At 33.0% G+C, this 11,807-nt stretch overlaps 1 protein-coding gene across 1 annotated transcript in view; it reads right to left on the reverse strand.

Moving 5' to 3' along the window:
- The window catches only part of Wdr81 (WD repeat domain 81), a 78,017-nt gene that overhangs the window by 38,859 nt on the left and 27,351 nt on the right, over positions 1-11,807 (reverse strand). Inside the window, 6 exon segments of the mRNA XM_076449732.1 lie at positions 578-654; positions 934-999; positions 5,263-5,442; positions 8,510-8,713; positions 10,099-10,242; positions 10,900-11,121. Of these exon segments, the coding sequence (XP_076305847.1) occupies positions 578-654; positions 934-999; positions 5,263-5,442; positions 8,510-8,713; positions 10,099-10,242; positions 10,900-11,121 (893 nt within the window).

The raw sequence follows: 11,807 nt of genomic DNA on the forward strand, positions 1-11,807 counted from the left end.
AAATAACATATACTATCCAGGAACAAAATATATGTCACAGTGTAATACAAGATATGGGTTGTGTAATAAAATAACTGTTTAACATCACGTGTCCCTCCCTATGAACTTTTGAAACAAATGGCCCATGCATTTGATCCAGAAGTATTCAGGTTAATGCAAGGCACACTGTGCTTATAACCAGTCTACCTTGTTGGCTGCCTTTTTATTTAAAAAACACAAACTAATACTGTAGCACATTGTTTTGTGATCATAACATTTTACCAGGATTTAACCTGATGGAATGTGTGTAACAAAGTAGCTAATGAAACATTCTACTACTGTTTATTGTGCTAAAAACAGAATACTCAGCACTACACTCAAAAGATGTGATATAGTGTAAAGAACATTTAATTTTTTTTGGAAATAGAAACCCTTAAGTTTTTGCACTATTTCTAGTTGGTATCTGCATCTACAATGGTAGATCACAAATCTTATTAATAGAAAGAAAATTTTTCTACAGTCTGTAAACAAAGGTTCCTTACAAATATGATAAAGTAAATCAAATAAAACAGGTAGAACATAATGTTCAATTTCATACCTCATCAAACTAAGTCTTCTTGGAACTTTACTTCCACCTTCTGACAAACTGTCTTCATCTCCACTCTCCTTTGGGTCCTGAATATCATAAGAGTGAAATTAGATGAAAATCAAAAAGAGAAAAAAGTTGTTACTGTTTGTTAAATCTGTATTTTGTTAAAGAATAGTTGATGTTTATTAAATAAAAATATTTTATTTTGTATTACAAAAAAAGGCAGCAAGATGATTATCCAAAAATATTTTCTGCCTCTCATCAAGTATGAAAGCACAGTTTTCAAACTTTTATAAAGTTAACTGTTAAACTTGAAATGTATACATCTTGAATGGCATGCAAAATGAGACTGAACCAGCACATACACCTCCACTTTCTTTCTCTGTGTTATCTGCAGTGGTTTTCTTTTTAGCTACTGCAGGAAATAATAACTGAAACAAGATAAAAAGTGTAATTAATATATTTAAAACTAAAAATATTATCAACACACAACATAATTTATCTTTAATGTATTTACATTTCAACCACAAATGTCTTTACTTTGAAGTCTTGGTATTAATTCTCTTTAAAATATATACAATAAAGTTAAGTAAATTAAAACAAAATCAAAAAGAAGGATTACATTAAAAACAGTAAATCCAAACTTCTGACTAATTATTAGTTTGTTATAACCAAAAATGAATCAAAACAGAAATAAAAAGTAAAATATAGGATCTCAGGGTGTAAGTTATAATGTGGGATATAAAATATATACCCTAGGTTTTGCAGGTGACTGAAGAAGTAGGACCCACAATGTGATGGGGGATATATGGTCTATCAGCCTTAACCTACATTCACCCATTTCACATAAAGAAATAAAATGAAGTAAATGAATAGTAACAGAAATAAAATTAAAAGATATAGAAACAGAAATTAGAAGAACAAGATGTAGGTGCTCAAGTCCAAAACATCTTACATCTATATTACCCTTCACTGCCTGCAGACAGTGGTGGGAAAGTGACTGCTCTACATAGTAATGAAAAAGAAAACTGAAAATAAAAAATTAAAGTACTACCAATGGGTGTAAGTAAGTTAAATAAACTTAACCCTTGAAGTTAGCATTCCAGTCCCCATTACAGTAGAAATGGCACTAATTGGTAGCTCAGTAGAACAAATTATTCTAGTATGAAGGGTCCTATTCAGTTATCTAAATTAAGAAGTTCCAACCACCACCCATTAAGTCTATTGTGTAACTATAATGCTGTAAACAAACCTTAATGTGGTAAGATGTACATCTGAATAAAATAGTGTCAAGTTGTTAAATTACCTTGTTCATAACCAAAAAATTAGAAATTTTTATTTCTTCATATTTATGCAATACATTCTTTTTGTCACAGAATAGTTTAGTAACTTTAATGTTTCTTTATTAAATCAACTAACTATTAATTTTTGTATCAGTATTTTAATACTACTGATAAAAAAAAAAAATAGTAATTTATTACAAATTGCACAATTTGAGTAACTGCACAGTTATAATGCTTATAATAGAAGAGTATGGTATATTACTATTAAAAGGAGGGTAAATAATAATAAAACTTGAAAGGCTAAAACTTTTATCAAAAATATTTACATTGATATCCTTATCAATTACACTGGTTTACAAAGAAATTGAGGCAAGCACAAAAATAGCTGTTTTAACCTAATTTGGGGTGCTGAATTCAGATTTGAAATCCGTTTTTACTCATCACCTCTAGTTTTTAGATATGCATACTGTACATTTTGTACACATACTGTACATAAAGACGTATATGCATTCAGGGTTAATTTCTAATATTGTGTGACTTATGTCTTCTTTTTTAGTTATTAGGCAATAAATGTAAGTGATAGCATTACATATATATATATATATATATATCAAGACGGATTTTGGCAGTTAAGCGTAGCCAACACGTCTCAATCAACAGCCAGTAGTGCACTGGCAGTCAGCGCAGGAGGTTGGTGTCCCTCGACAATTGTGTTACACAATCTTTTGGGTATATATTTGTATTACAATTTCCAATGACGCACATAATTATTATTGCCTTACATATGATTTAATTTTACTTTGTTTTTTTCAGATTCTCCAATGGCTTCAAGCTCGTCAAAACACCAAGGATCCCTCAACAAGGCCAATTTTTTCTGCTACGTGTGTGGGGACTTCACGACAGTTGCACAGCGTCGAACCATCACTTCCCTCCTCAGAACTGTCTACTTTCATTATTTTGACTGTAAAATTGGTGATCAGGTCAAATCTTGGGCTCCACACATCTATTGTAAACCCTGCTACAATGGACTAACTGCTTGGTTTAATGGCAAGAAAGCGGCTTTCAACTTTGCAGTCCCAATGGTTTGGAGAGAGCCACGAAGCCATGCAGATGATTGTTATTTTTGTCTAACAAATATAACTGGTTTCAATGAATCTTCTAGAAAAAAGATCAAATATCCCAACCCTCCATCTGCTATGAGACCAGTTCCCCATTCAGATGATCTTCCTGTCCCAACACCTCCAGTAAATAAGGATCTTCTTTCCTCATCAGATGAAGAAATGCCTCCAAGGGAAGATTCTGCCAAATCAATCTCTTCCGAAGATATTGACTCTTCTTATTCAGTAACAAGTACCAACAAGCCACACTGGATCATGCAAGAAGACCTGAATGACCTTGCTCGTGAGTTGTATCTGTCAAAACAGCAGTCAGAACTCTTGGCTTCTCGGCTTAAACAGTGGAACCTAGTCCAGGAAGATGTAAGGATCACCAGTTTCAGGAATCGGAACAAAGACCTTGCTTCATTTTTTGACATGGAAAACAAGTTGTGCTATTGCACAAATGTACCTGGCTTGTTCACTTTCCTTGGTTTGCCACATAATCCTTCAGACTGGCGTCTTTTCATAGACTCTTCCAAGTGAAGTCTCAAGGCTGTGCTTCTGCACAACGGGAATAAATATCCCAGCATTCCCACTGCACACTCTTTCCATCTAAAGGAGTCCTATGACAATATGGAGCTTCTTTTAGAAGCTGTTAAGTACAACCAGTACCAGTGGAGTCTGTGTGGGGACCTCAAGGTCATTGGTCTTCTTATGGGTATGCAAGCGGGCTTCACAAAATACTGTTGCTTTCTCTGTCTCTGGGATAGTCGAGCTGTATCCCAGCATTACAAGCAGAAAGACTGGGGGTCTAGAAGCACTTTCGTTCCTGGCGAACACAGAGTCAAGGAGAATCCTCTGGTTGACATGAAGAAGGTCCTTCTTCCTCCTCTTCACATCAAGCTTGATTTGATGAAAAATTTCGTGAAGGCCATGGACAAAAATGGTGCTGCCTTCCAACACTTGTCTGTGTTCCCAGGTCTCAGTGCTGCTAAGCTCAAAGAGGGCATCTTTGTCGGACCTCAAATCCGAGAAGTGCTGAGCTGAAGGATACTGATTTTGAGGAGCTTCTTACCTTAAAAGGAACTGAGAGCATGGGAAGCATTTAAGTCAGTCTGTAGTGGCTTCCTTGGTAACGCACGCATACCAAATTACCAAGCCTGTATTCAGAAGTTGCTAAAGACTTATGAGGATATGGGATGCCAAATGTCACTCAAAATTCATTTTCTCCATTCCCACCTCAACTTCTTCCCTCCAAACCTTGGAGCAGTGAGTGATGAGCATGGAGAAAGATTCCACCAAGACATTAAGAAGATGGAGAGCAACTACCAAGGCAAGTGGAACCCCAGCATGATGGGAGATTTCTGCTGGATGCTCTTGCGTGACATCCTGGAGGCAAAATACACCAGATTATCTAAGAACACACTTCTAACTGTTTGCAGTACTATGAATTGTGTACATTGTGTCATCCAAGTATATTTATTCCGTCAATGTTCTTTATCTATCCTGTTTTATCTGTAATAAGCTGCTGCAACTGTTGAAATAAGCACATATATACTCTGTATATACTAAAATGAGACTATTTAAAAGCCAGAAAACTAGAGGTGATAGAGCAAAACTGTTTATAAATTTGAATTCAGCACACCCAAATTAGTAAAAAACACCTATTCACATTCTTGCCTCAGACAAAAAATATTTTTTTTGTAAACCAGTGTTATTTTAATTTCTCAATCTAAATAATGTGCTTTTGTACTAGATAAAGTATTTTCAATGTCTAATTCTACTGGATAAATAGTGTTAACATGATTTCAGGATTAGTTATAACAATTAAAAACACCTATATAACCATTAGTCAAGGTAAAACATTTGGATTTGTTCATTTTTAAATAAATCTATTCTCCTAATAGTAAAGGAAAATTCGATACAAGTAAAACTGCAAATGAAATATCTCAAGAATATTTTCTTTGTAAAATTTGCATATATTTCATAACAAGTTATACAAATATCCATGTCAAAAAACATTTATACACATAGTACTTGCTAAGGAAAAAATTAACATCTGCAGCCTGGTTAATGCAGAGTTGCATTTGTATTAATTAATATGAATCAGTTAAGTACAAGGATGCTCCAACTTAAGATTTAAAAATTACTGAATTATAAGATTTCAGCTATATTAATATGTCAAATTTTATTTCATACAAAAGTATAATTCTGCAATAAAGAAAATTAAAGTTTGATTTGCACAGTCAACAGTAATTAACCTACAGGTGAGCACAATATATCTGTCCTATCTGGATATGGAAGGGTCACTTACCTTTTGAGAGGGCAATCTAAAGGTTTTTGGAGCTGTTCTACTGAGGTAATATGAAGGTGTAAGCTTATGTGGATGAGGGTGAGTAAAAAGCTGAACCATGCCAGAGTTCACAATAGTTGTGTGTTGGTCCACAAGGGGCAAGAATACGTTCTTTGACTTCACAGCTGCACTTCCTGATAACTAGAAAAAATAATAAAATTCTTTTGAAGAAAAGATAAGATTTAACGAAAAATTAAACAGTCCAAGTTAAAAAACTTAATATATTTCACATTAAATTTGTTTGAAGGGCTAGAAAATATGTATAAGGGAGGTAACTAAATGTGGTGGAAAGTCCAAAAGGAATACCACACTAGAGAAAGTACAATGTATGCTCACAATTCCCTATGCTAAAAAGCAGATTGGCCACAATTTATTCAAATAAAGGATCAGCAGTGATAAGCAGAAATTGCTTCCCGCTTTACTCGCGAAGTCCATGAGTGACAGTACAAAACTGAGTTAAAGTGATGGATACTGATAAAGGTTCGTATATAACACTGGGTAAAACACCAGTGGGCTTACAGAACTCTCTCTACACTGAGCATTATGGTGCTGTCAGTAAATAGTATGGGTTTGAAACAAAGAACACATAACCAGGCAACACTTGCCACAAAGTGAGATCCTTGTACCAGTGGTAAAAATGAGAAGCAGAAATAAATAACATAAATGAAAGGAAGTGTTAAGACTTACCTCAGTTAACCTGATACAGGTCTTCCTACACTTGCAGGTCAAAAGGTCATGTTGTGTTTGTAAATTCACATTCAAACTTTTATACTGAAGTACTATTTTACAAAAGCATGTCAGAATGTTTGGTACCAAATTGTAATATTAGACATTAGTTAAATTTAATTTAAAAAGTAAATATTAAGCAAAGACTTATAACATTGATTTTTTGTATGTCACATGTAATTTGAATCAATTCTGCATTAACATACTATGTTTGTAAAGTCCAAATATAAAAAGTGTTTTGTTTGAATTATATATTCAAATTACCAGCCTGATTTTAACTATGAACAAGTTCAAATAGAATAACAAGCATTAGATTCAAGTTAATGGTACTACAATCACTCCTAATTACACCATTTTTTTTAATTTTTTTTTTTAAATGGGTCATATTGAAAACCTGCTTTTACTCTCGCATATGAAAACATATAGATAACATGTTTCATTTAGACAGTTAATCAATCTCAAAGTCACTTAAAAGAATTTATCACACATGAAAACTCCTTTCACAATTAAGTTCACCAGCAATTCCTCACCTATCCAGATTAACTTTCTTGATGTCAGTCTTTCTAAAAGATGGAATTTTACACATTGACTTGAACAAAAAACCTAAAGACGAACCACAACACCTTCGCTATAAAAGCTGCCATTCCTCTCACACTAAATAAAACACTACCTAGAGTAAGACTCTTACAATAAAGGAAATATGATCACATGAAACTGACTACAGAAAACATACCAAAGATCTAAAATATATCACGCTACAAAGAGGATATTAAAATACAAAATTTAATAAACAAATTGTTCTGAATATTAAAACTTTTCAATCAATATTAAACCTTCAAATAGAATTCTCCTTATTATCCATTGGTTTAAAAACTCAGAAATGGAAGGATTCCAGGGAATAAAAAGTAGGGAATATGAGTCACAACAAAGACAATACATGCCACAAAAAACCCAATCACGATTATAATGGGAGTACAGATGAAATATAATGGATGTGAAATTCACACCACCTTCACAGGCACTACAAGTCTTAGGGATAAAAGACCAATCAGGATATAGAATGACACAAGAAGAATGATAGTAGATAGCATTAGTGGTATAAACGTTCAACTGATGATGTCCACAAGGAGAAGGAAATAGGTCTTGAGGGAAAATACATAGAATATGTGGACAAAAATTCATAAGGAAGATGGGAAAGGGTATAAAAGACCACAATGAAATCTTAATCATGCAACAATGCAAGGAAATGTGGATAATACAGAATTTAAAAAAAAAAAAGTAGGAAAATTACAGGAGAAGACAAAACCTTAAGAAACGTGGAGAAACAGAAGGTGTTCAACAAGGCCTCTCAATAGTTAGATATGGTTCAACCAGAGAAGCCTTTGTTGAGCAACCAGATGAGGAATTAGGAAGGATTAGGAACAGAAAAGATGTGAAGAACAGAAGCCATGTTGAAAACAAAAATCATGGACATGGAAAAAGTCCTTGGGCTGAGGCAATGGAACTGACAAAAGCCATATGTGAAAATGGAGTGTGGGGACCCTGGATGAACAATGTCTGACCAAGGTTGATGAAATAAAGAGTGAGACAGAGGTAAAGATAAGAGGTTGTACAAGTGAGAATAGAGGGAGCCATGGAACCAGACGTAGGACTAGACACAGAGGGGTTTTAATTAAGGACAGAACTTAAGGAGTCAAACAGAAGGGTAATCATGGATGTGATGTCCCTCCAATTTTGACTTAATGTGTCCACTCCGAGAGCTAAGCAAGTGTGGAATGAAATACTGAAAGGAAAGAACTCTGGTGTTCCAGTGGGTGGTAAAAATACCAATAAAAAGATTTTTCAGATAATAACATACCCACTGAAAAACCATGAGATTGAGAGATTACTCCATGGGGAGAATCTTGAAGAGTCAAGATAAATAATCCAAAACCAAGTTAAGAGCTCCAGGAATATGGCAATCTAAGGCTACCATGTGGTGACTGTGGGCCCAGGAAAAGAAGATCCAGGGTTTCAAAGCATAAAAACCTGGATTTGGTGGAGTAACCATGTGATATACATTTAAAAATGACACAGAACTATTGGGGGTTACATAGCCTAATGTGCTGAGCATGAAAGTTTACTAATGTTCAAAGGGGAGAAAGAATACTGATTTTGCTTTGCACGAGAGGAGGAAAGATTGTACAAGGAAAATACTTATTTGAGAATAAGATGATAGTATCTCACGAGTCCAGATGATTTCACATGCACATTTTCATTTCAAATCTGTATTTTGGAAAATATGGAAAAAAAAAAAAATCACAATCTCAGTTTTATACTTATTTGTCATATTGAACTTTTATTCATACAAAGATAATAAATAACACGATGGTTTGACAAATTAACAGTATGATTATTCTTTCACTAAACCACATGCTACATTTGTGACCAAACTTTGAAGTACCTGAACATAAAAACATCATAAACTGATATAAAAACACACCCGATAACCAAATGTAAGATCAATCCAATGATTAAGCTTCTCTGAAACATGGTCACTTTCTAGAGCTGCTCTGTGTTTTTCAATAAAATCTTCAGGATCATCACACCACCATGGAACTCCTAAATCAGGAAGATCATCATGAATGGAGTAAAATACGACAGGATCAGTATAAAATTCAGGAATGCATTCTTCAGGAGTCCATTCCTAGACAAATAAAAAAAATAAATTTAAATATGTTCCACTAATCACAGAGATTTAGATATACAAAGTTCAAGGAGAGAGAGAAAAAAAATAAAGCATAGTCTCTATATCTGCACATATTCTACTGATCTATTTGGGTTTACCAAAGATGATGTAAATTGTTATGACCAGGAGTGTAACGGAATTGTGAGGCCTGAGTCCACACACACACAAAAGGGATATTTTATGCATGAGGAGGAGACAGCTTTGATAATCAGAAGGTCTGTCTTAAAGATAGAGGGCTGAGCCTGCACAGAAAAGGACTTAAAAAGATCCCATGATGTGAATTATAGGTCCATATACTTTTGCAACTTGCATTTTTCAGTCTTGTGTTCCACTGGGTTTTACTCATTTTTCAATATTCATATACAGATAGGCAATACATCATAAATAGAATGAATACATTTTATTTATTTATTTATTTATTTGGGATGAGTGTAGGAAAGTTAAAAAAGTTTCATCAAAACATTTTCACGTATTTATTACCTTTTGTATTGGAGCTGTGTATATAAGCCTTCAGCTAGATAAGTAGATACACAGGTAAAAGAACAGTAGGTTTAAACAAAAATGTACACATTTACTAAACAAAACAGAATAAAACCAACAGATCTTCATTAACACATTTCGTTTGATACTTAATTTTGACAAATAAACAAACAGTCACCACTACTAATTATAATTTCAAAAATAGATCAAAAACTGACAAAATGTCTATTCACAAGTCATGCCATCACTTCTTAATTAATTTTTAAGCTTAACCATTGCTTCCTTGAAAAAAAAACAAAAAAACATTTTTTCAAATGTCATCTTGGGCATTTTGTCTGTTACTGATCTTATTCAAATACCTCTTTCTGGTTACTATTTGTATCAAATTAAAGTTTCTTGCCAAGTTTAGTTTAAACTGAAAATAGTAATTGCCCTTGTCAGAATAGGTCAACTTTTATAGCCAACTTTGAAAAAAAAATTGTATCAAAATCACTGTCAATTTTAGTAATAGTATGAACTACATAGACAATCTAAATGACAGACAAAAAATCAGTATACCACAGATTTAATTATGCAAACATTTATCCCTACATTTTAATGTTTTGGGCAAATTCAGGTTTATTTATTTTTTATTCTTATTGGCTATATGTTATTTTTAAGTATTCTCTATACAATTTATAGATGTTGAGTTTTTATGTTGAAAAATAAAAAATACTTTACACTTTAACCTCAATATACTAAAGTACATCATGTCACAGACTTGCAGTAATAATTCGTTGTAACTTTGCTCTTAGGTACTATATCAAGCTTGTAACTGATTGGCATTTTGAGATAATATCTTTCTATAATAATTATTAACTAACCTGTAACCTCTGAACTGAACTGGGATATTCACCAGGTACCCATTTGGAACGAACATGCTGACAAAGAATTGATTTAGGCATTCTTCTAGCCATATATACATAATAAGTAATGTCAGAGAGGACATCTGACACATGATGAGGAACCTGATAATTGGGAAAATATAGAACATTATGGAATTCCATAAATAAAAAATCTACAAACATAAGTAAAAGAATATTTTATCAATATAAATAAAACCTTAATAACAACAAAGCATAATTTTTTGTTAAAATAGACTTCCATTTAAATAAAAAGAACTTTTAAAGCCCACGACTACTCAAAATCAAAACAATTTACATTAGTACTGCTTAAAATTCAGAACTTTGTTTATCCTTGTTTACATACACATGCCTTATTGAGCAAGAAACCAGCCAAAATATTTATAGTTGGGAAGTTTCTCACTGTATAGCTTATCACCACCTCCGATTAATAAAAACAAGAATCCAGAAAATATACTGGTCAATAACCAATGAGAATGAAAAACAGAAACACAGATAAGTTTGTGAACAAGAGGAAAGTTTTAGAGATTATACTTGAATGTTAATTGTATTCTATTTTTTAACATGATTTGTAAACTACAGCTTTATTGCATAATATCCAAGTTAGAGATTTAAATTATTGAATAACAGAATTTAAGAATATCCTAGCAAAAGAAAGGAAACACTTTTAGGAAGTTTACAAATATACAAGTCTAAAAAAAAAAAAAAAAGGTTGAAATTGTTTGTACACAGTAAGAAAGAAATGGTAGAATCAAAAAAGACCTGAAAAACACTGCCAACATGTTCAACATTTCCTGTACTACTACTGGTACAGATGGCATGGCTAACTGCAGATTCATAAGTCAGATCAAGCTGGGTATCACCTTTAGTTAGTCGGAACTTAGATTTGGAGAGGTCTCGCCAACCTCCCACTGGGATAGAAAAATCCATGATCCAAGGTAAAACAGCATGATATTGAGGATTGCCAACTTCTCTTCCAGCCAACTTAAAACAAACAAAAAAGTTTATTTTATTATAATATAATCTTGTTAAAATGACTGATACAAAAGTCTTTCAACACATTTGTGATGACAAGAAAAGCAACTTGCAGAGAAAATTATATATTTAAAAACAGCTAGTATGGGGTAAAAAAAGCACTTATAGAGGAGCAAACAACATTTTGACCTTCTTCGGTCATCGTCAGGTTCACAAAGAAAGAAAGGGTTACTGCCCCACAGCTGACCACATGTTTAAAGGTGGTTGTGTAATCAAGTGTAGGAATGTAGAGGGTGGGCTTAGATGTTGGATATATTTAATATAGGTATAAAGGTGTTCCTTTGTATTGGATTATTTTGGACTTCAGTTGTACAAGTAAGACTTCTTTAATTTTGCATTTGTTTATGTTTGTTTTTCTTTATTTAGTATCTGGGTGTTTTTTTTAGTTATGTTGTGTTTATTTGATTTGCAGTGTTCGAAAACGTGTGAATGCGACTTTGTGTTCCTTGAATCTGGTTTCCATTTTTTTTTTTTTTTTTACTTGTTTCTTCAATATAGAAATGTTGTTTGCTCCTCTATTAGTGCTTTCTCTACCCATACCAATCATTTTTAAATATATACAACTTAACACATTATTTACAGTTTATGTTATTACTGAGTATAATCTTTATATACACATAACTACTCACAATAAG

This window comes from Tachypleus tridentatus, chromosome 8, assembly GCF_004210375.1.
Source record: "Tachypleus tridentatus isolate NWPU-2018 chromosome 8, ASM421037v1, whole genome shotgun sequence".
Lineage (NCBI taxonomy): Eukaryota > Metazoa > Arthropoda > Merostomata > Xiphosura > Limulidae > Tachypleus > Tachypleus tridentatus.